General features: G+C 51.9%; 1 protein-coding gene across 1 annotated transcript in view; it reads left to right on the forward strand.

The window, feature by feature from the left end:
- Positions 1-23,900, forward strand: part of LOC132387162 (alpha-2-macroglobulin-like) — a gene marked incomplete at both ends in the record, with an annotated part of 77,346 nt that extends 53,446 nt beyond the window's left edge. The window contains one exon of the mRNA XM_059959515.1: positions 23,751-23,900. Coding sequence (XP_059815498.1) covers positions 23,751-23,900 — 150 coding nt within the window. The remainder of the gene's footprint in view (positions 1-23,750) is intronic.
- Positions 23,901-26,858: the final 2,958 nt, after the last annotated feature.

The raw sequence follows: 26,858 nt of genomic DNA on the forward strand, positions 1-26,858 counted from the left end.
ACCCACAGAGTGACACTCCCTGAAATTCCTACTCTCCACAGACACCCACAGAGTGACACTCCCTGAAATTCCTACTCTCCACACACACCCACAGAGTGATACTCCCTGAAATTCCTACTCTCCACAGACACCCACAGAGTGACACTCCCTGAAATTCCTACTCTCCACACACACCCACAGAGTGACACTCCCTGAAATTCCTACTCTCCACACACAGCCACAGACTGACACTCCCTGAAATTCCTACTCTCCACAGACACCCACAGTGACACTCCCTGAAATTCCTACTCTCCACAGACACCCACAGTGACACTCCCTGAAATTCCTACTCTCCACAGACACCCACAGTGACACTCCCTGAAATTCCTACTCTCCACAGACACCCACAGTGACACTCACTGAAATTCCTACTCTCCACAGACACCCACAGAGTGATACTCCCTGAAATTCCTACTCTCCACAGACACCCACAGAGTGATACTCCCTGAAATTCCTACTCTCCACAGACACCCACAGAGTGACACTCCCTGAAATTCCTACTCTCCACAGACACCCACAGTGACACTCCCTGAAATTCCTACTCTCCACAGACACCCACAGTGACACTCCCTGAAATTCCTACGCTCCACACACACCTTCAGAGTGACACTCCCTGAAATTCCTACTCTCCACAGACACCCACAGAGTGACACTCCCTGAAATTCCTACTCTCCACAGACACCCACAGAGTGATACTCCCTGAAATTCCTACTCTCCACAGACACCCACAGAGTGACACTCCCTGAAATTCCTACTCTCCACAGACACCCACAGAGTGACACTCCCTGAAATTCCTACTCTCCACAGACACCCACAGAGTGACACTCCCTGAAATTCCTACTCTCCACACACACCTTCAGAGTGACACTCCCTGAAATTCCTACTCTCCACAGACACCCACAGTGACACTCCCTGAAATTCCTACTCTCCACAGACACCCACAGAGTGACACTCCCTGAAATTCCTACTCTCCACAGACACCCACAGAGTGACACTCCCTGAAATTCCTACTCTCCACACACACCCACAGAGTGATACTCCCTGAAATTCCTACTCTCCACAGACACCCACAGAGTGACACTCCCTGAAATTCCTACTCTCCACACACACCCACAGAGTGACACTCCCTGAAATTCCTACTCTCCACACACAGCCACAGACTGACACTCCCTGAAATTCCTACTCTCCACAGACACCCACAGTGACACTCCCTGAAATTCCTACTCTCCACAGACACCCACAGAGTGACACTCCCTGAAATTCCTACTCTCCACAGACACCCACAGTGACACTCCCTGAAATTCCTACTCTCCACACACACCTTCAGAGTGACACTCCCTGAAATTCCTACTCTCCACAGACACCCACAGAGTGACACTCCCTGAAATTCCTACTCTCCACAGACACCCACAGAGTGATACTCCCTGAAATTCCTACTCTCCACAGACACCCACAGAGTGACACTCCCTGAAATTCCTACACTCCACAGACACCCACAGTGACACTCCCTGAAATTCCTACTCTCCACAGACACCCACAGAGTGACACTCCCTGAAATTCCTACTCTCCACAGACACCCACAGAGTGACACTCCCTGAAATTCCTACTCTCCACAGACACCCACAGAGTGACACACCCTGAAATTCCTACTCTCCACAGACACCCACAGAGTGACACTCCCTGAAATTCCTACTCTCCACAGACACCCACAGAGTGATACTCCCTGAAATTCCTACTCTCCACAGACACCCACAGAGTGACACTCCCTGAAATTCCTACTCTCCACAGACACCCACAGAGTGACACTCCCTGAAATTCCTACTCTCCACAGACACTCACAGAGTGACACTCCCTGAAATTCCTACTCTCCACAGACACTCACAGAGTGACACTCCCTGAAATTCCTACTCTCCACAGACACCCACAGAGTGATACTCCCTGAAATTCCTACTCTCCACAGACACCCACAGAGTGACACTCCCTGAAATTCCTACTCTCCACAGACACCCACAGAGTGACACTCCCTGAAATTCCTACTCTCCACAGACACCCACAGTGACACTCCCTGAAATTCCTACTCTCCACAGACACCCACAGAGTGACACTCCCTGAAATTCCTACTCTCCACAGACACCCACAGAGTGACACTCCCTGAAATTCCTACTCTCCACAGACACCCACAGTGACACTCCCTGAAATTCCTACTCTCCACAGACACCCACAGAGTGATACTCCCTGAAATTCCTACTCTCCACAGACACCCACAGTGACACTCCCTGAAATTCCTACTCCACAGACACCCACAGAGTGACACTCCCTGAAATTCCTACTCTCCACACACACCCACAGTGACACTCCCTGAAATTCCTACTCTCCACAGACACCCACAGTGACACTCTCTGAAATTCCTACTCTCCACAGACACCCACAGAGTGATACTCCCCGAAATTCCTACTCTCCACAGACACCCACAGAGTGACACTCCCTGAAATTCCTACTCTCCACACACACCCACAGAGTGACACTCCCTGAAATTTCTACTCTCCACACACACCCACAGTGACACTCCCTGAAATTCCTACTCTCCACAGACACCCACAGTGACACTCCCTGAAATTCCTACTCTCCACAGACACCCACAGAGTGACACTCCCTGAAATTCCTACTCTCCACACACACCCACAGAGTGACACTCCCTGAAATTCCTACTCTCCACAGACACCCACAGAGTGACACTCCCTGAAATTCCTACTGTCCACAGACACCCACAGAGTGACACTCCCTGAAATTCCTACTCTCCACAGACACCCACAGTGACACTCCCTGAAATTCCTACTCTCCACACACACCCACAGAGTGATACTCCCTGAAATTCCTACTCTCCACAGACACCCACAGAGTGACACTCCCTGAAATTCCTACTCTCCACAGACACCCACAGAGTGACACTCCCTGAAATTCCTACTCTCCACAGACACCCACAGTGACACTCCCTGAAATTCCTACTCTCCACAGACACCCACAGAGTGACACTCCCTGAAATTCCTACTCTCCACAGACACCCACAGAGTGACACTCCCTGAAATTCCTACTCTCCACAGACACCCACAGAGTGACACTCCCTGAAATTCCTACTCTCCACAGACACTCACAGAGTGACACTCCCTGAAATTCCTACTCTCCACAGACACTCACAGAGTGACACTCCCTGAAATTCCTACTCTCCACAGACACTCACAGAGTGACACTCCCTGAAATTCCTACTCTCCACAGACACTCACAGAGTGACACTCCCTGAAATTCCTACTCTCCACAGACACCCACAGAGTGACACTCCCTGAAATTCCTACTCTCCACAGACACCCACAGAGTGATACTCCCTGAAATTCCTATTCTCCACAGACACCCACAGAGTGATACTCCCTGAAATTCCTACTCTCCACAGACACCCACAGAGTGATACTCCCTGAAATTCCTACTCTCCACAGACACCCACAGAGTGACACTCCCTGAAATTCCTACTCTCCACAGACACCCACAGAGTGACACTCCCTGAAATTCCTACTCTCCACAGACACCCACAGAGTGACACTCCCTGAAATTCCTACTCTCCACAGACACCCACAGTGACACTCCCTGAAATTCCTACTCTCCACACACACCCTCAGAGTGACACTCCCTGAAATTCCTACTCTCCACAGACACCCACAGAGTGACACTCCCTGAAATTCCTACTCTCCACAGACACCCACAGAGTGACACTCCCTGAAATTCCTACTCTCCACAGACACCCACATAGTGACATTCCCTGAAATTCCTACTATCCACAGACACCCACAGAGTGACACTCCCTGAAATTCCTACTCTCCACAGACACCCACAGAGTGACACTCCCTGAAATTCCTACTCTCCACACACACCCACAGAGTGACACTCCCTGAAATTCCTACTCTCCACAGACACCCACAGAGTGACACTCCCTGAAATTCCTACTCTCCACAGACACCCACAGAGTGATACTCCTTGAAATTCCTACTCTCCACAGACACCCACAGAGTGACACTCCCTGAAATTCCTACTCTCCACAGACACCCACAGTGACACTCCCTGAAATTCCTACTCTCCACAGACACCCACAGAGTGACACTCCCTGAAATTCCTACTCTCCACAGACACCCACAGTGATACTCCCTGAAATTCCTACTCTCCACAGACACCCACAGTGACACTCACTGAAATTCCTACTCTCCACAGACACCCACAGAGTGACACACCCTGAAATTCCTACTCTCCACAGACACCCACAGAGTGACACTCCCTGAAATTCCTACTCTTCACACACACCCACAGAGTGACACTCCCTGAAATTCCTACTCTCCACAGACACCCACAGAGTGATACTCCCTGAAATTCCTACTCTCCACACACACCCACAGAGTGATACTCCCTGAAATTCCTACTCTCCACAGACACTCACAGAGTGACACTCCCTGAAATTCCTACTCTCCACAGACACCCACAGAGTGACACTCCCTGAAATTCCTACTCTCCACAGACACCCACAGAGTGACACTCCCTGAAATTCCTACTCTCCACGCACACCCACAGAGTGACACTCCCTGAAATTCCTACTCTCCACAGACACCCACAGAGTGACACTCCCTGAAATTCCTACTCTCCACAGACACCCACAGTGACACTCCCTGAAATTCCTACTCTCCACAGACACCCACAGAGTGACACTCCCTGAAATTCCTACTCTCCACACACACCCACAGAGTGACACTCCCTGAAATTCCTACTCTCCACAGACACCCACAGTGACACTCCCTGAAATTCCTACTCTCCACAGACACCCACAGAGTGACACTCCCTGAAATTCCTACTCTCAACACACACCCACAGAGTGACACTCCCTGAAATTCCTACTCTCCACAGACACCCACAGAGCGATACTCCCTGAAATTCCTACTCTCCACAGACACCCACAGAGTGACATTCCCTGAAATTCCTACTCTCCACAGACACCCACAGAATGACACTCCCTGAAATTCATACTCTCCACAGACAGCCACAGAGTGACACTCCCTGAAATTCCTACTCTCCACAGACACCCACAGTGACACTCCCTGAAATTCCTACTCTCCCCAGACACTCACAGAGTGACACTCCCTGAAATTCCTACTCTCCACAGACACTCACAGAGTGACACTCCCTGAAATTCCTACTCTCCACCGACACCCAAAGAGTGATACTCCCTGAAATTCCTACTCTCCACAGACACCCACAGTGACACTCCCTGAAATTCCTACTCTCCATAGACACCCACAGAGTGATACTCCCTGAAATTCCTACTCTCCACAGACACCCACAGTGACACTCCCTGAAATTCCTACTCTCCACTCACACCCACAGAGTGATACTCGCTGAAATTCCTACTCTCCACAGACACCCACAGAGTGACACTCCCTGAAATTCCTACTCTCCACAGACACCCACAGAGTGACACTCCCTGAAATTCCTACTCTCCACAGACACCCACAGTGACACTCCCTGAAATTCCTACTCTCCACAGACACCCACAGTGACACTCCCTGAAATTCCTACTCTCCACAGAAACCCACAGAGTGACACTCCCTGAAATTCCTACTCTCCACAGACACCCACAGTGACACTCCCTGAAATTCCTACTCTCCACAGACACCCACAGAGTGATACTCCCTGAAATTCCTACTCTCCACAGACACCCACAGAGTGACACTCCCTGAAATTCCTACTCTCCACAGTCACCCACAGTGACACTCCCTGCAATTCCTACTCTCCACAGACACCCACAGTGATACTCCCTGAAATTCCTACTCTCCACAGACACCCACAGAGTGACACTCCCTGAAATTCCTACTCTCCACAGACACCCACAGAGTGACACTCCCTGAAATTCCTACTCTCCACAGACACCCACAGAGTGACACTCCCTGAAATTCCTACTCTCCACAGACACCCACAGAGTGACACTCCCTGAAATTCCTACTCTCCACAGACACCCACAGAGTGACACTCCCTGAAATTCCTACTCTCCACACACACCCACAGAGTGACACTCCCTGAAATTCCTACTCTCCACAGACACCCACAGAGTGATACTCCCTGAAATTCCTATTCTCCACAGACACCCACAGAGTGATACTCCCTGAAATTCCTACTCTCCACAGACACCCACAGAGTGACACTCCCTGAAATTCCTACTCTCCACAGACACCCACAGAGTGATACTCCCTGAAATTCCTATTCTCCACAGGCACCCACAGAGTGGTACTCCCTGAAATTCCTACTCTCCACAGACACCCACAGAGTGACACTCCCTGAAATTCCTACTCTCCACACACACCCACAGAGTGACACTCCCTGAAATTCCTACTCTCCACAGACACCCACAGAGTGATACTCCCTGAAATTCCTACTCTCCACAGACACCCACAGTGACACTCCCTGAAATTCCTACTCTCCACACACACCCACAGAGTGATACTCCCTGAAATTCCTATTCTCCACAGACACCCACAGAGTGATACTCCCTGAAATTCCTACTCTCCACAGACACCCACAGAGTGACACTCCCTGAAATTCCTACTCTCCACAGACACCCACAGAGTGACACTCCCTGAAATTCCTACTCTCCACAGACACCCACAGAGTGACACTCCCTGAAATTCCTACTCTCCACACACACCCACAGAGTGACACTCCCTGAAATTCCTACTCTCCACAGACACCCACAGAGTGATACTCCCTGAAATTCCTATTCTCCACAGACACCCACAGAGTGATACTCCCTGAAATTCCTATTCTCCACAGGCACCCACAGAGTGGTACTCCCTGAAATTCCTACTCTCCACAGACACCCACAGTGACACTCCCTGAAATTCCTACTCTCCACAGACACTCACAGAGTGACACTCCCTGAAATTCCTACTCTCCACAGACACTCACAGAGTGACACTCCCTGAAATTCCTACTCTCCACAGACACCCACAGAGTGATACTCCCTGAAATTCCTACTCTCCACAGACACCCACAGAGTGACACTCCCTGAAATTCCTACTCTCCACAGACACCCACAGAGTGACACTCCCTGAAATTCCTACTCTCCACAGACACCCACAGTGACACTCCCTGAAATTCCTACTCTCCACAGACACCCACAGAGTGACACTCCCTGAAATTCCTACTCTCCACAGACACCCACAGAGTGACACTCCCTGAAATTCCTACTCTCCACAGACACCCACAGTGACACTCCCTGAAATTCCTACTCTCCACAGACACCCACAGAGTGATACTCCCTGAAATTCCTACTCTCCACAGACACCCACAGTGACACTCCCTGAAATTCCTACTCCACAGACACCCACAGAGTGACACTCCCTGAAATTCCTACTCTCCACACACACCCACAGTGACACTCCCTGAAATTCCTACTCTCCACAGACACCCACAGTGACACTCTCTGAAATTCCTACTCTCCACAGACACCCACAGAGTGATACTCCCCGAAATTCCTACTCTCCACAGACACCCACAGAGTGACACTCCCTGAAATTCCTACTCTCCACACACACCCACAGAGTGACACTCCCTGAAATTTCTACTCTCCACACACACCCACAGTGACACTCCCTGAAATTCCTACTCTCCACAGACACCCACAGTGACACTCCCTGAAATTCCTACTCTCCACAGACACCCACAGAGTGACACTCCCTGAAATTCCTACTCTCCACACACACCCACAGAGTGACACTCCCTGAAATTCCTACTCTCCACAGACACCCACAGAGTGACACTCCCTGAAATTCCTACTGTCCACAGACACCCACAGAGTGACACTCCCTGAAATTCCTACTCTCCACAGACACCCACAGTGACACTCCCTGATATTCCTACTCTCCACACACACCCACAGAGTGATACTCCCTGAAATTCCTACTCTCCACAGACACCCACAGAGTGACACTCCCTGAAATTCCTACTCTCCACAGACACCCACAGAGTGACACTCCCTGAAATTCCTACTCTCCACAGACACCCACAGTGACACTCCCTGAAATTCCTACTCTCCACAGACACCCACAGAGTGACACTCCCTGAAATTCCTACTCTCCACAGACACCCACAGAGTGACACTCCCTGAAATTCCTACTCTCCACAGACACCCACAGAGTGACACTCCCTGAAATTCCTACTCTCCACAGACACTCACAGAGTGACACTCCCTGAAATTCCTACTCTCCACAGACACTCACAGAGTGACACTCCCTGAAATTCCTACTCTCCACAGACACTCACAGAGTGACACTCCCTGAAATTCCTACTCTCCACAGACACTCACAGAGTGACACTCCCTGAAATTCCTACTCTCCACAGACACCCACAGAGTGACACTCCCTGAAATTCCTACTCTCCACAGACACCCACAGAGTGATACTCCCTGAAATTCCTATTCTCCACAGACACCCACAGAGTGATACTCCCTGAAATTCCTACTCTCCACAGACACCCACAGAGTGATACTCCCTGAAATTCCTACTCTCCACAGACACCCACAGAGTGACACTCCCTGAAATTCCTACTCTCCACAGACACCCACAGAGTGACACTCCCTGAAATTCCTACTCTCCACAGACACCCACAGAGTGACACTCCCTGAAATTCCTACTCTCCACAGACACCCACAGTGACACTCCCTGAAATTCCTACTCTCCACACACACCCTCAGAGTGACACTCCCTGAAATTCCTACTCTCCACAGACACCCACAGAGTGACACTCCCTGAAATTCCTACTCTCCACAGACACCCACAGAGTGACACTCCCTGAAATTCCTACTCTCCACAGACACCCACATAGTGACATTCCCTGAAATTCCTACTATCCACAGACACCCACAGAGTGACACTCCCTGAAATTCCTACTCTCCACAGACACCCACAGAGTGACACTCCCTGAAATTCCTACTCTCCACACACACCCACAGAGTGACACTCCCTGAAATTCCTACTCTCCACAGACACCCACAGAGTGACACTCCCTGAAATTCCTACTCTCCACAGACACCCACAGAGTGATACTCCTTGAAATTCCTACTCTCCACAGACACCCACAGAGTGACACTCCCTGAAATTCCTACTCTCCACAGACACCCACAGTGACACTCCCTGAAATTCCTACTCTCCACAGACACCCACAGAGTGACACTCCCTGAAATTCCTACTCTCCACAGACACCCACAGTGATACTCCCTGAAATTCCTACTCTCCACAGACACCCACAGTGACACTCACTGAAATTCCTACTCTCCACAGACACCCACAGAGTGACACACCCTGAAATTCCTACTCTCCACAGACACCCACAGAGTGACACTCCCTGAAATTCCTACTCTTCACACACACCCACAGAGTGACACTCCCTGAAATTCCTACTCTCCACAGACACCCACAGAGTGATACTCCCTGAAATTCCTACTCTCCACACACACCCACAGAGTGATACTCCCTGAAATTCCTACTCTCCACAGACACTCACAGAGTGACACTCCCTGAAATTCCTACTCTCCACAGACACCCACAGAGTGACACTCCCTGAAATTCCTACTCTCCACAGACACCCACAGAGTGACACTCCCTGAAATTCCTACTCTCCACGCACACCCACAGAGTGACACTCCCTGAAATTCCTACTCTCCACAGACACCCACAGAGTGACACTCCCTGAAATTCCTACTCTCCACAGACACCCACAGTGACACTCCCTGAAATTCCTACTCTCCACAGACACCCACAGAGTGACACTCCCTGAAATTCCTACTCTCCACACACACCCACAGAGTGACACTCCCTGAAATTCCTACTCTCCACAGACACCCACAGTGACACTCCCTGAAATTCCTACTCTCCACAGACACCCACAGAGTGACACTCCCTGAAATTCCTACTCTCAACACACACCCACAGAGTGACACTCCCTGAAATTCCTACTCTCCACAGACACCCACAGAGCGATACTCCCTGAAATTCCTACTCTCCACAGACACCCACAGAGTGACATTCCCTGAAATTCCTACTCTCCACAGACACCCACAGAATGACACTCCCTGAAATTCATACTCTCCACAGACAGCCACAGAGTGACACTCCCTGAAATTCCTACTCTCCACAGACACCCACAGTGACACTCCCTGAAATTCCTACTCTCCCCAGACACTCACAGAGTGACACTCCCTGAAATTCCTACTCTCCACAGACACTCACAGAGTGACACTCCCTGAAATTCCTACTCTCCACCGACACCCAAAGAGTGATACTCCCTGAAATTCCTACTCTCCACAGACACCCACAGTGACACTCCCTGAAATTCCTACTCTCCATAGACACCCACAGAGTGATACTCCCTGAAATTCCTACTCTCCACAGACACCCACAGTGACACTCCCTGAAATTCCTACTCTCCACTCACACCCACAGAGTGATACTCGCTGAAATTCCTACTCTCCACAGACACCCACAGAGTGACACTCCCTGAAATTCCTACTCTCCACAGACACCCACAGAGTGACACTCCCTGAAATTCCTACTCTCCACAGACACCCACAGTGACACTCCCTGAAATTCCTACTCTCCACAGACACCCACAGTGACACTCCCTGAAATTCCTACTCTCCACAGACACCCACAGTGACACTCCCTGAAATTCCTACTCTCCACAGACACCCACAGTGACACTCCCTGAAATTCCTACTCTCCACAGAAACCCACAGAGTGACACTCCCTGAAATTCCTACTCTCCACAGACACCCACAGTGACACTCCCTGAAATTCCTACTCTCCACAGACACCCACAGAGTGATACTCCCTGAAATTCCTACTCTCCACAGACACCCACAGAGTGACACTCCCTGAAATTCCTACTCTCCACAGTCACCCACAGTGACACTCCCTGCAATTCCTACTCTCCACAGACACCCACAGTGATACTCCCTGAAATTCCTACTCTCCACAGACACCCACAGAGTGACACTCCCTGAAATTCCTACTCTCCACAGACACCCACAGAGTGACACTCCCTGAAATTCCTACTCTCCACAGACACCCACAGAGTGACACTCCCTGAAATTCCTACTCTCCACAGACACCCACAGAGTGACACTCCCTGAAATTCCTACTCTCCACAGACACCCACAGAGTGACACTCCCTGAAATTCCTACTCTCCACACACACCCACAGAGTGACACTCCCTGAAATTCCTACTCTCCACAGACACCCACAGAGTGATACTCCCTGAAATTCCTATTCTCCACAGACACCCACAGAGTGATACTCCCTGAAATTCCTACTCTCCACAGACACCCACAGAGTGACACTCCCTGAAATTCCTACTCTCCACAGACACCCACAGAGTGATACTCCCTGAAATTCCTATTCTCCACAGGCACCCACAGAGTGGTACTCCCTGAAATTCCTACTCTCCACAGACACCCACAGAGTGACACTCCCTGAAATTCCTACTCTCCACACACACCCACAGAGTGACACTCCCTGAAATTCCTACTCTCCACAGACACCCACAGAGTGATACTCCCTGAAATTCCTACTCTCCACAGACACCCACAGTGACACTCCCTGAAATTCCTACTCTCCACACACACCCACAGAGTGATACTCCCTGAAATTCCTATTCTCCACAGACACCCACAGAGTGATACTCCCTGAAATTCCTACTCTCCACAGACACCCACAGAGTGACACTCCCTGAAATTCCTACTCTCCACAGACACCCACAGAGTGACACTCCCTGAAATTCCTACTCTCCACAGACACCCACAGAGTGACACTCCCTGAAATTCCTACTCTCCACACACACCCACAGAGTGACACTCCCTGAAATTCCTACTCTCCACAGACACCCACAGAGTGATACTCCCTGAAATTCCTATTCTCCACAGACACCCACAGAGTGATACTCCCTGAAATTCCTATTCTCCACAGGCACCCACAGAGTGGTACTCCCTGAAATTCCTACTCTCCACAGACACCCACAGTGACACTCCCTGAAATTCCTACTCTCCACAGACACCCACAGAGTGATACTCCCTGAAATTCCTACTCTCCACAGACACTCACAGAGTGATACTCCCTGAAATTCCTACTCTCCACACACACCCACAGAGTGACACTCCCTGAAATTCCTACTCTCCACAGACACCCACAATGACACTCCCTGAAATTCCTACTCTCCACAGACACCCACAGAGTGATACTCCCTGAAATTCCTACTCTCCACAGACACCCACAGAGTGACACTCCCTGAAATTCCTACTCTCCACAGACACCCACAGAGTGACACTCCCTGAAATTCCTACTCTCCACAGACACCCACAATGACACTCCCTGAAATTCCTACTCTCCACAGACACCCACAGAGTGACACTCCCTGAAATTCCTACTCTCCACAGACACCCACAGAGTGATACTCCCTGAAATTCCTACTCTCCACAGACACCCACAGTGACACTCCCTGAAATTCCTACTCTCCACAGACACCCACAGAGTGATACTCCCTGAAATTCCTACTCTCCACAGACACCCACAGTGACACTCCCTGAAATTCCTACTCTCCACACACACCCACAGAGTGATACTCCCTGAAATTCCTACTCTCCACAGACACCCACAGAGTGACACTCCCTGAAATTCCTACTCTCCACAGACACCCACAGTGACACTCCCTGAAATTCCTACTCTCCACAGACACCCACAGAGTGACACTCCCTGAAATTCCTACTCTCCACAGACACCCACAGTGACACTCCCTGAAATTCCTACTCTCCACAGACACCCACAGTGATACTCCCTGAAATTCCTACTCTCCACAGACACCCACAGAGTGACACTCCCTGAAATTCCTACTCTCCACAGACACCCACAGAGTGACACTCCCTGAAATTCCTACTCTCCACAGACACCCACAGAGTGACACTCCCTGAAATTCCTACTCTCCACAGACACCCACAGAGTGACACTCCCTGAAATTCCTACTCTCCACAGACACCCACAGTGACACTCCCTGAAATTCCTACTCTCCACAGACACCCACAGAGTGACACTCCCTGAAATTTCTACTCTCCACACACACCCACAGTGATACTCCCTGAAATTCCTACTTTCCACGCACACCCACACAGTGATACTCCCTGAAATTCCTACTCTCCACAGACACCCACAGAGTGATACTCCCTGAAATTCCTACTCTCCACAGACACCCACAGAGTGACACTCCCTGAAATTCCTACTCTCCACAGACACCCACAGTGACACTCCCTGAAATTCCTACTCTCCACAGACACCCACAGAGTGACACTCCCTGAAATTCCTACTCTCCACAGACACCCACAGAGTGACACTCCCTGAAATTCCTACTCTCCACAGACACCCACAGAGTGACACTCCCTGAAATTCCTACTCTCCACAGACACCCACAGTGACACTCCCTGAAATCCCTACTCTCCACAGACACCCACAGAGTGACACTCCCTGAAATTCCTACTCTCCACACACACCCACAGAGTGACACTCCCTGAAATTCCTACTCTCCACAGACACCCACAGAGTGACACTCCCTGAAATTCCTACTCTCCACAGACACCCACAGTGACACTCCCTGAAATTCCTACTCTCCACAGACACACACAGAGTGACACTCCCTGAAATTCCTACTCTCCACAGACACCCACAGTGATACTCCCTGAAATTCCTACTCTTCACAGACACCCACAGAGTGACACTCCCTGAAATTCCTACTCTCCACAGACACACACAGAGTGACACTCCCTGAAATTCCTACTCTCCACAGACACCCACAGAGTGACATTCCCTGAAATTCCTACTCTCCACAGACACCCACAGAGTGATACTCCCTGAAATTCCTACTCTCCACAGACACCCACAGAGTGACACTCCCTGAAATTCCTACTCTCCACAGACACCCACAGAGTGACACTCCCTGAAATTACTACTCTCCACAGACACCCACAGAGTGACACTCCCTGAAATTCCTACTCTCCACACACACCCACAGAGTGACACTCCCTGAAATTCCTACTCTCCACAGACACTCACAGAGTGACACTCCCTGAAATTCCTACTCTCCACAGACACCCACAGTGACACTCCCTGAAATTCCTACTCTCCACAGACACCCACAGAGTGATACTCCCTGAAATTCCTACTCTCCACAGACACCCACAGAGTGATACTCCCTGAAATTCCTACTCTCCACAGACACCCACAGAGTGATACTCCGTGAAATTCCTACTCTCCACAGACACCCACAGAGTGACACTCCCTGAAATTCCTACTCTCCACAGACACCCACAGTGACACTCCCTGAAATTCCTACTCTCCACAGACACACACAGAGTGACACTCCCTGAAATTCCTACTCTCCACAGACACCCACAGTGATACTCCCTGAAATTCCTACTCTCCACAGACACCCACAGAGTGACACTCCCTGAAATTCCTACTCTCCACAGACACACACAGAGTGACACTCCCTGAAATTCCTACTCTCCACAGACACCCACAGAGTGACATTCCCTGAAATTCCTACTCTCCACAGACACCCACAGAGTGATACTCCCTGAAATTCCTACTCTCCACAGACACCCACAGAGTGACACTCCCTGAAATTCCTACTCTCCACAGACACCCACAGTGACACTCCCTGAAATTCCTACTCTCCACAGACACCCACAGAGTGACACTCCCTGAAATTACTACTCTCCACAGACACCCACAGAGTGACACTCCCTGAAATTCCTACTCTCCACAGACACCCACAGAGTGACACTCCCTGAAATTCCTACTCTCCACAGACACCCACAGCGATACTCCCTGAAATTCCTACTCTCCACACACACCCACAGAGTGATACTCCCTGAAATTCCTACTCTCCACAGACACCCACAGAGTGATACTCCCTGAAATTCCTACTCTCCACACACACCCACACAGTGATACTCCCTGAAATTCCTACTCTCCACAGACACCCACAGAGTGATACTCCCTGAAATTCCTACTCTCCACAGACACCCACAGAGTGACACTCCCTGAAATTCCTACTCTCCACACACACCCACAGTGACACTCCCTGAAATTCCTACTCTCCACAGCCACCCACAGAGTGATACTCCCTGAAATTCCTACTCTCCACAGACACCCACAGTGACACTCCCTGAAATTCCTACTCTCCACAGACACCCACAGAGTGACACTCCCTGAAATTCCTACTCTCCACAGACACCCACAGAGTGACACTCCCTGAAATTCCTACTCTCCACAGACACCCACAGAGTGACACTCCCTGAAATTCCTACTCTCCACAGACACCCACAGAGTGACACTCCCTGAAATTCCTACTCTCAACAGACACTCACAGAGTGACACTCCCTGAAATTCCTACTCTCCACAGATACCCACAGAGTGACACTCCCTGAAATTCCTACTCTCCACAGACACCCACAGAGTGACACTCCCTGAAATTCCTACTCTCCACAGACACCCACAGTGACACTCCCTGAAATTCCTACTATCCACAGACACCCACAGAGTGACACTCCCTGAAATTCCTACTCTCCACAGACACCCACAGAGTGACACTCCCTGAAATTCCTACTCTCCACACACACCCACAGAGTGACACTCCCTGAAATTCCTACTCTCCACAGACACCCACAGTGACACTCCCTGAAATTCCTACTCTCCACAGACACCCACAGAGTGATACTCCCTGAAATTCCTACTCTCCACAGACACCCACAGAGTGATACTCCCTGAAATTCCTACTCTCCACAGACACCCACAGAGTGATACTCCGTGAAATTCCTACTCTCCACAGACACCCACAGAGTGACACTCCCTGAAATTCCTACTCTCCACAGACACCCACAGTGACACTCCCTGAAATTCCTACTCTCCACAGACACACACAGAGTGACACTCCCTGAAATTCCTACTCTCCACAGACACCCACAGTGATACTCCCTGAAATTCCTACTCTCCACAGACACCCACAGAGTGACACTCCCTGAAATTCCTACTCTCCACAGACACACACAGAGTGACACTCCCTGAAATTCCTACTCTCCACAGACACCCACAGAGTGACATTCCCTGAAATTCCTACTCTCCACAGACACCCACAGAGTGATACTCCCTGAAATTCCTACTCTCCACAGACACCCACAGAGTGACACTCCCTGAAATTCCTACTCTCCACAGACACCCACAGTGACACTCCCTGAAATTCCTACTCTCCACAGACACCCACAGAGTGACACTCCCTGAAATTACTACTCTCCACAGACTCCCACAGAGTGACACTCCCTGAAATTCCTACTCTCCACAGACACCCACAGAGTGACACTCCCTGAAATTCCTACTCTCCACAGACACCCACAGCGATACTCCCTGAAATTCCTACTCTCCACACACACCCACAGAGTGATACTCCCTGAAATTCCTACTCTCCACAGACACCCACAGAGTGATACTCCCTGAAATTCCTACTCTCCACACACACCCACACAGTGATACTCCCTGAAATTCCTACTCTCCACAGACACCCACAGAGTGATACTCCCTGAAATTCCTACTCTCCACAGACACCCACAGAGTGACACTCCCTGAAATTCCTACTCTCCACACACACCCACAGTGACACTCCCTGAAATTCCTACTCTCCACAGCCACCCACAGAGTGATACTCCCTGAAATTCCTACTCTCCACAGACACCCACAGTGACACTCCCTGAAATTCCTACTCTCCACAGACACCCACAGAGTGACACTCCCTGAAATTCCTACTCTCCACAGACACCCACAGAGTGACACTCCCTGAAATTCCTACTCTCCACAGACACCCACAGAGTGACACTCCCTGAAATTCCTACTCTCCACAGACACCCACAGAGTGACACTCCCTGAAATTCCTACTCTCAACAGACACTCACAGAGTGACACTCCCTGAAATTCCTACTCTCCACAGATACCCACAGAGTGACACTCCCTGAAATTCCTACTCTCCACAGACACCCACAGAGTGACACTCCCTGAAATTCCTACTCTCCACAGACACCCACAGTGACACTCCCTGAAATTCCTACTATCCACAGACACCCACAGAGTGACACTCCCTGAAATTCCTACTCTCCACAGACACCCACAGAGTGACACTCCCTGAAATTCCTACTCTCCACACACACCCACAGAGTGACACTCCCTGAAATTCCTACTCTCCACAGACACCCACAGTGACACTCCCTGAAATTCCTACTCTCCACAGACACCCACAGAGTGACACTCCCTGAAATTCCTACTCTCCACAGACACCCACAGAGTGACACTCCCTGAAATTCCTACTCTCCAGAGACACCCACAGTGACACTCCCTGAAATTCCTACTCTCCACACACAGCCACAGAGTGACACTCCCTGAAATTCCTACTTTCCACAGACACCCACAGAGTGACACTCCCTGAAATTCCTACTCTCCACAGACACCCACACAGTGATACTCCCTGAAATTCCTACTCTCCACAGACACCCACAGTGATACTCCCTGAAATTCCTACTCTCCACAGACACCCACAGAGTGACACTCCCTGAAATTCCTACTCTCCACAGACACCCACAGAGTGACACTCCCTGAAATTCCTACTCTCCACAGACACCCACAGAGTGATACTCCCTGAAATTCCTACTCTCCACAGACACCCACAGAGTGACACTCCCTGAAATTCCTACTCTCCACAGACACCCACAGAGTGACACTCCCTGAAATTCCTACTCTCCACAGACACCCACAGAGTGACACTCCCTGAAATTCCTACTCTCCACAGACACCCACAGAGTGACACTCCCTGAAATTCCTACTCTCCACAGACACCCACAGAGTGACACTCCCTGAAATTCCTACTCTCCACAGATACCCACAGAGTGATACTCCCTGAAATTCCTACTCTCCACAGACACCCACAGAGTGACACTCCCTGAAATTCCTACTCTCCACAGACACCCACAGAGTGACACTCCCTGAAATTCCTACTCTCCACAGACACCCACAGAGTGATACTCCCTGAAATTCCTACTCTCCACAGACACCCACAGAGTGACACTCCCTGAAATTCCTACTCTCCACACACACCCACAGAGTGACACTCCCTGAAATTCCTACTCTCCACAGACACCCACAGTGACACTCCCTGAAATTCCTACTCTCCACAGACACCCACAGAGTGACACTCCCTGAAATTCCTACTCTCCACAGACACCCACAGAGTGACACTCCCTGAAATTCCTACTCTCCACAGACACCCACAGAGTGACACTCCCTGAAATTCCTACTCTCCACAGACACCCACAGAGTGACACTCCCTGAAATTCCTACTCTCCACAGACACTCACAGAGTGACACTCCCTGAAATTCCTACTCTCCACAGACACCCACAGAGTGACACTCCCTGAAATTCCTACTCTCCACAGACACCCACAGAGTGACACTCCCTGAAATTTCTACTCTCCACAGACACCCACAGAGTGACATTCCCTGAAACTCCTACTATCCACAGACACCCACAGAGTGACACTCCCTGAAATTCCTACTCTCCACAGACACCCACAGTGACACTCCCTGAAATTCCTACTCTCCACAGACACCCACAGAGTGACACTCCCTGAAATTCCTACTCTCCACAGACACCCACAGAGTGATACTCCCTGAAATTCCTACTCTCCACAGACACCCACAGAGTGACACTCCCTGAAATTCCTACTCTCCACAGACACCCACAGAGTGACACTCCCTGAAATTCCTACTCTCCACAGACACCCACAGAGTGATACTCCCTGAAATTCCTACTCTCCACACACACCCACAGAGTGACACTCCCTGAAATTCCTACTCTCCACACACACCCACAGAGTGATACTCCCTGAAATTCCTACTCTCCACAGACACCCACAGAGTGACACTCCCTGAAATTCCTACTCTCCACAGACACCCACAGAGTGACACTCCCTGAAATTCCTACTCTCCACAGACACCCACAGAGTGACACTCCCTGAAATTCCTACTCTCCACAGACACCCACAGAGTGACACTCCCTGAAATTCCTACTCTCCACAGACACCCACAGAGTGACACTCCCTGAAATTCCTACTCTCCACAGACACCCACAGAGTGACACTCCCTGAAATTCCTACTCTCCACACACCCACAGTGACACTCCCTGAAATTCCTACTCTCCACAGACACCCACAGAGCGATACTCCCTGAAATTCCTACTCTCCACAGACACCCACAGTGACACTCCCTGAAATTCCTACTCTCCACAGACACCCACAGAGTGACACTCCCTGAAATTCCTACTCTCCACAGACACCCACAGTGACACTCCCTGAAATTCCTACTCTCCACAGACACCCACAGAGTGACACTCCCTGAAATTCCTACTCTCCACAGACACCCACAGAGTGACACTCCCTGAAATTCCTACTCTCCACACACACCCACAGAGTGACACTCCCTGAAATTCCTACTCTCCACAGACACCCACAGAGTGACACTCCCTGAAATTCCTACTCTCCACAGACACCCACAGAGTGACACTCCCTGAAATTCCTACTCTCCACACACACCCACAGAGTGATACTCCCTGAAATTCCTACTCTCCACAGACACCCACAGAGTGATACTCCCTGAACTTCCTACTCTCCACAGACACCCACAGAGTGACACTCCCTGAAATTCCTACTCTCCACAGACACCCACAGTGACACTCCCTGAAATTCCTACTCTCCACAGACACCCACAGAGTGATACTCCCTGAAATTCCTACTCTCCACAGACACCCACAGAGTGACACTCCCTGAAATTCCTACTCTCCACAGACACCCACAGAGTGATACTCCCTGAAATTCCTACTCTCCACAGACACCCACAGAGTGACACTCCCTGAAATTCCTACTCTCCACAGACACCCTCAGAGTGATACTCCCTGAAATTCCTACTCTCCACACACACCCACAGAGTGACACTCCCTGAAATTCCTACTCTCCACAGACACCCACAGTGACACTCCGTGAAATTCCTACTCTCCACAGACACACACAGAGTGACACTCCCTGAAATTCCTACTCTCCACAGACACCCACAGAGTGACACTCCCTGAAATTCCTACTCTCCACAGACACCCACAGAGTGACACTCCCTGAAATTCCTACTCTCCACAGACACCCACAGAGTGACACTCCCTGAAATTCCTTCTCTCCACAGACACCCACAGTGATACTCCCTGAAATTCCTACTCTCCACAGACACCCACAGTGTGACACTCCCTGAAATTCCTACTCTCCACACACACCCACAGAGTGATACTCCCTGAAATTCCTACTCTCCACAGACACCCACAGTGTGACACTCCCTGAAATTCCTACTCTCCACACACACCCACAGAGTGATACTCCCTGAAATTCCTACTCTCCACAGACACCCACAGAGTGACACTCCCTGAAATTGCTGCTCTCCACAGACACCCACAGAGTGACACTCCCTGAAATTCCTACTCTCCACAGACACCCACAGTGTGACACTCCCTGAAATTCCTACTCTCCACAGACACCCACAGTGTGACACTCCCTGAAATTCCTACTCTCCACACACACCCACAGAGTGACACTCCCTGAAATTCCTACTCTCCACACACACCCACAGTGACACTCCCTGAAATTCCTACTCTCCACAGACACCCACAGTGTGACACTCCCTGAAATTCCTACTCTCCACAGACACCCACAGAGTGACACTCCCTGAAATTCCTACTCTCCACACACACCCACAGAGTGATACTCCCTGAAATTCCTACTCTCCACAGACACCCACAGAGTGACACTCCCTGAAATTGCTACTCTCCACAGACACCCACAGAGTGATACTCCCTGAAATTCCTACTCTCCACAGACACCCACAGAGTGACACTCCCTGAAATTCCTACTCTCCACAGACACCCACAGAGTGACACTCCCTGAAATTCCTACTCTCCACAGACACCCACAGTGACACTCCCTGAAATTCCTACTCTCCACAGACACCCACAGAGTGACACTCCCTGAAATTCCTACTCTCCACAGACACCCACAGAGTGACACTCCCTGAAATTCCTACTCTCCACACACACCCACAGAGCGATACTCCCTGAAATTCCTACTCTCCACAGACACCCACAGAGTGATACTCCCTGAACTTCCTACTCTCCACAGACACCCACAGAGTGACACTCCCTGAAATTCCTACTCTCCACAGACACCCACAGTGACACTCCCTGAAATTCCTACTCTCCACAGACACCCACAGAGTGATACTCCCTGAAATTCCTACTCTCCACAGACACCCACAGAGTGACACTCCCTGAAATTCCTACTCTCCACAGACACCCACAGAGTGATACTCCCTGAAATTCCTACTCTCCACAGACACCCACAGAGTGACACTCCCTGAAATTCCTACTCTCCACAGACACCCACAGAGTGATACTCCCTGAAATTCCTACTCTCCACAGACACCCACAGTGATACTCCCTGAAATTCCTACTCTCCGCAGACACACCCAGTGATACTCCCTGAAATTCCTACTCTCCACACACACCCACAGAGTGACACTCCCTGAAATTCCTACTCTCCACAGACACCCACAGAGTGATACTCCCTGAAATTCCTACTCTCCACACACACCCACAGAGTGATACTCCCTGAAATTCCTACTCTCCACAGACACCCACAGTGACACTCCGTGAAATTCCTACTCTCCACAGACACACACAGAGTGACACTCCCTGAAATTCCTACTCTCCACAGACACCCACAGAGTGACACTCCCTGAAATTCCTACTCTCCACAGACACCCACAGAGTGACACTCCCTGAAATTCCTACTCTCCACAGACACCCACAGAGTGACACTCCCTGAAATTTCTACTCTCCACAGACACCCACATAGTGACATTCCCTGAAATTCCTACTCTCCACAGACACCCACAGAGTGATACTCCCTGAAATTCCTTCTCTCCACAGACACCCACAGTGATACTCCCTGAAATTCCTACTCTCCACAGACACCCACAGTGTGACACTCCCTGAAATTCCTACTCTCCACACACACCCACAGAGTGATACTCCCTGAAATTCCTACTCTCCACAGACACCCACAGTGACACTCCCTGAAATTCCTACTCTCCACAGACACACACAGAGTGACACTCCCTGAAATTCCTACTCTCCACAGACACCCACAGAGTGACACTCCCTGAAATTCCTACTCTCCACACACACCCACAGAGTGATACTCCCTGAAATTCCTACTCTCCACAGACACCCACAGTGTGACACTCCCTGAAATTCCTACTCTCCACACACACCCACAGAGTGATACTCCCTGAAATTCCTACTCTCCACAGACACCCACAGAGTGACACTCCCTGAAATTGCTGCTCTCCACAGACACCCACAGAGTGACACTCCCTGAAATTCCTACTCTCCACAGACACCCACAGTGTGACACTCCCTGAAATTCCTACTCTCCACAGACACCCACAGTGTGACACTCCCTGAAATTCCTACTCTCCACACACACCCACAGAGTGACACTCCCTGAAATTCCTACTCTCCACAGACACCCACAGAGTGATACTCCCTGAAATTCCTACTCTCCACACACACCCACAGTGTGACACTCCCTGAAATTCCTACTCTCCACAGACACCCACAGAGTGACACTCCCTGAAATTCCTACTCTCCACAGACACCCACAGTGTGACACTCCCTGAAATTCCTACTCTCCACAGACACCCACAGTGTGACACTCCCTGAAATTCCTACTCTCCACAGACACCCACAGAGTGACACTCCCTGAAATTCCTACTCTCCACAGACACACACAGAGTGACACTCCCTGAAATTCCTACTCTTCACAGACACCCACAGAGTGACACTCACTGAAATTCCTACTCTCCACAGACACCCACAGAGTGACACTCCCTGAAATTCCTACTCTCCACAGACACTCACACAGTGATACTCCCTGAAATTCCTACTCTCCACAGACACCCACAGTGACACTCCCTGAAATTCCTACTCTCCACAGACACCCACAGAGTGACACTCCCTGAAATTCCTACTCTCCACAGACACCCACAGTGTGACACTCCCTGAAATTCCTACTCTCCACAGACACCCACAGAGTGACACTCCCTGAAATTCCTACTCTCCACAGACACCCACAGTGTGACACTCCCTGAAATTCCTACTCTCCACAGACACCCACAGAGTGACACTCACTGAAATTCCTACTCTCCACAGACACCCACAGAGTGACACTCCCTGAAATTCCTACTCTCCACAGACACCCACAGAGTGATACTCCCTGAAATTCCTACTCTCCACAGACACCCACAGTGACACTCCCTGAAATTCCTACTCTCCACAGACACCCACAGAGTGACACTCCCTGAAATTGCTGCTCTCCACAGACACCCACAGAGTGACACTCCCTGAAATTGCTGCTCTCCTACTCATCTCTGCCTCCCTCCGTATCTTGTCTCAGGTGCAGCTGCAATTCTCCAGCCTTGACGGTCTGCCGGGCACCCCGATCAGCATCGACGTTCGGGCAGAGCCAGGCTCTCTGTGCGGCCTCCGTGTTGTGGATCAGAGTGTTCTGCTCCTGAAACCGGAGAAGGAACTAACGATAGACAGCGTAAGTTACCCCTGCGCACCCTCCATCTCTGTCCCATCGACCTCTGGGTTAGGGAGAGAGTAGGGTGAATCAGTCCGTGTTCCCCCCTCCCGTCCCTGTCCCACCGACCCCTGGGTTAGAGAGAGGGGTGAATCAGTCCATGTTCCCCCCTCCCCGTCCCTGTCCCACCGACCCGGTTAGAGAGAGGGGGGTGAATCAGTCCATGTTCCCCCTCCCCGTCCCTGTCCCACCGACCCCTGGGTTAGAGAGAGAGGGGGGTGAATCAGTTCGTGTTCCCCCCTCCCCATCCCTGTCCCACCGACCCCTGGGTTAGAGAGAGAGAGGGGGGTGAATCAGTCCATGTTCACCCTCCCCGTCCCTGTCCCACCGACCCCTGGGTTAGAGAGAGAGAGGGGGTGAATTAGTCCGTGTTCCCCCTCCCCGTCCCTGTCCCACCCACCCCTGGGTTAGAGAGAGAGGGGGGTGAATCAGTCCGTGTTCCCCCCTCCCCGTCCCTGTCCCACCGACCCCTGGGTTAGAGAGAGAGGGGGGTGAATCAGTCCGTGTTCCCCCCTCCCCGTCCCTGTCCCACCGACCCCTGGGTTCGAGAGAGGGGGGTGAATCAGACTGTGTTCCCCCCTCCCCGTCCCTGTCCCACCGACCCCTGGGTTAGAGAGAGGGGGGTGAATCAGTCCGTGTTCCCCCTCCCCATCCCTGTCCCACCATCCCCTCGGTTAGAGAGAGGGGGGTGAATCAGTCCGTGTTCCCCCATCCCCGTCCCTGTCCCACCGACCCCTGGGTTATAGAGAGAGGGGGTGAATCAGTCCGTGTTCCCCCCTCCCCATCCCTGTCCCACCGACCCCTGGGTTAGAGAGAGGGGTGAATCAGTCCATGTTCCCCCATCCTCGTCCCTGTCCCACCGACCCCTGGGTTATAGGGAGAGAGGGGGTGAATCAGTCCGTGTTTCCCCCCTCCCCATCCCTGTCCCACCGACCCCTGGGTTAGAGAGAGAGGGGTGAATCAGTCCGTGTTCCCCACCTCCCGTCCCTGTCCCACCGACCCCTGGGTTAGAGAGAGAGGGGTGAATCAGTCCATGTTCCCCCTCCCCGTCCCTGTCCCACCGACCCCTGGGTTAGAGAGAGGGGGGTGAATCAGTCTGTGTTCCCCCCTCCCCGTCCCTGTCCCACCGACCCCTGGGTTAGAGAGAGAGGGGGGGTGAATCAGTCCGTGTTCCACCCTCCCCGTCCCTGTCCCACCGATCCCTGGGTTAGAGAGAGAGGGTGAATCAGTCGGTGTTCCCCCTCCCCGTCCCTGTCCCACCATCCCCTCGGTTAGAGAGAGGGGGGGTGAATCAGTCCGTGTTCCCCCATCCCCGTCCCTGTCCCACCGACCCCTGGGTTATAGAGAGAGGGGGTGAATCAGTCCGTGTTCCCCCCTCCCCATCCCTGTCCCACCAACCCCTGGGTTAGAGAGAGGGGTGAATCAGTCCATGTTCCCCCATCCTCGTCCCTGTCCCACCGACCCCTTGGTTAGAGAGAAGGGGGTGAATCAGTCCGTGTTCCCCCATCCCCGTCCCTGTCCCACCGACCCCTGGGTTATAGAGAGAGGGGGTGAATCAGTCCGTGTTCCCCCCTCCCCATCCCTGTCCCACCAACCCCTGGGTTAGAGAGAGGGGTGAATCAGTCCATGTTCCCCCATCCTCGTCCCTGTCCCACCGACCCCTTGGTTAGAGAGAAGGGGGTGAATCGGTCCGTGTTCCCCCTCCCCGTCCCTGTCCCACCGACCCCTGGGTTATAGAGAGGGGGGGTGAATCAGTCCGTGTTCCCCCCTCCCCGTCCCTGTCCCACCGACCCGGTTAGAGAGAGGGGGGTGAATCAGTCCATGTTCCCCCTCCCCGTCCCTGTCCCACTGACCCCTGGGTTAGAGAGAGAGGGGGGTGAATCACTGCGTGTTCCCCCCTCCCCGTCCCTGACCCACTGACCACTGGGTTAGAGAGAGAGGGGGGTGAATCACTCCGTTCCCCCTCCCCGTCCCTGTCCCACCGACCCCTGGGTTAGAGAGAGAGGGGGGTGAATCACTCCGTTCCCCCTCCCCGTCCCTGTCCCACCGACCCCTGGGTTATAGAGAGGGGGGTGAATCAGTCCGTGTTCCCCCCTCCCCGTCCCTGTCCCACCGACCCCTGGGTTAGAGAGAGAGGGGGGTGAATCAGTCCATGTTCCCCCCTCCCCGTCCCTGTCCCACTGACCCCTGGGTTAGAGAGAGAGAGAGGGGTGAATCAGTCCGTGTTCCCCCCCTCCCCGTCCCTGTCCCACTGACCCCTGGGTTAGAGAGAGAGGGGTGAATCAGTCCGTGTTCCCCCTCCCCGTCCCTGTCCCACTGACCCCTGGGTTAGAGAGAGAGGGGGGTGAATCAGTCTGTGTTCCCCCCTCCCCGTCCCTGTCCCACTGACCCCTTGGTTAGAGAGAGAGGGGGGTGAATCAGTCCGTTTTCCCCCCTCCCCGTTCCTGTCCCACCGACCCCTGGGTTAGAGAGAGAGAGCGGTGAATCAGTCCGTGTTCCCCCTCCCCGTCCCTGTCCCACCGACCCCTGGGTTAGAGAGAGAGGGGGGTGAATCAGTCCGTTTTCCCCCCTCCCCGTCCCTGTCCCACCGACCCCTGCGTTAGATAGAGAGGGGGGTTGAATCAGTCCGTGTTCCCCCCTCCCCGTCCCTGTCCCACCGACCCCTGGGTTAGAGAGAGAGGGGGGGGGTGAATCACTGCGTGTTCCTCCCTCCCCGTCCCTGTCCCACTGACCCCTGGGTTAGAGAGAGGGGGGTGAATCAGTCCGTGTTCCCCCCTCCCCGTCCCTGTCCCACCGACCCCTGGGTTAGAGAGAGGGGGGTGAATCAGTCCGTGTTCCCCCCTCCCCGTCCCTGTCCCACCGACCCCTGGGTTAGAGAGAGGGGGTGAATCAGTCCGTGTTCCCCCCCCCTCCCCGTCC

The sequence above is a fragment of the Hypanus sabinus genome, unplaced genomic scaffold (assembly GCF_030144855.1).
Source record: "Hypanus sabinus isolate sHypSab1 unplaced genomic scaffold, sHypSab1.hap1 scaffold_1581, whole genome shotgun sequence".
NCBI lineage: Eukaryota > Metazoa > Chordata > Chondrichthyes > Myliobatiformes > Dasyatidae > Hypanus > Hypanus sabinus.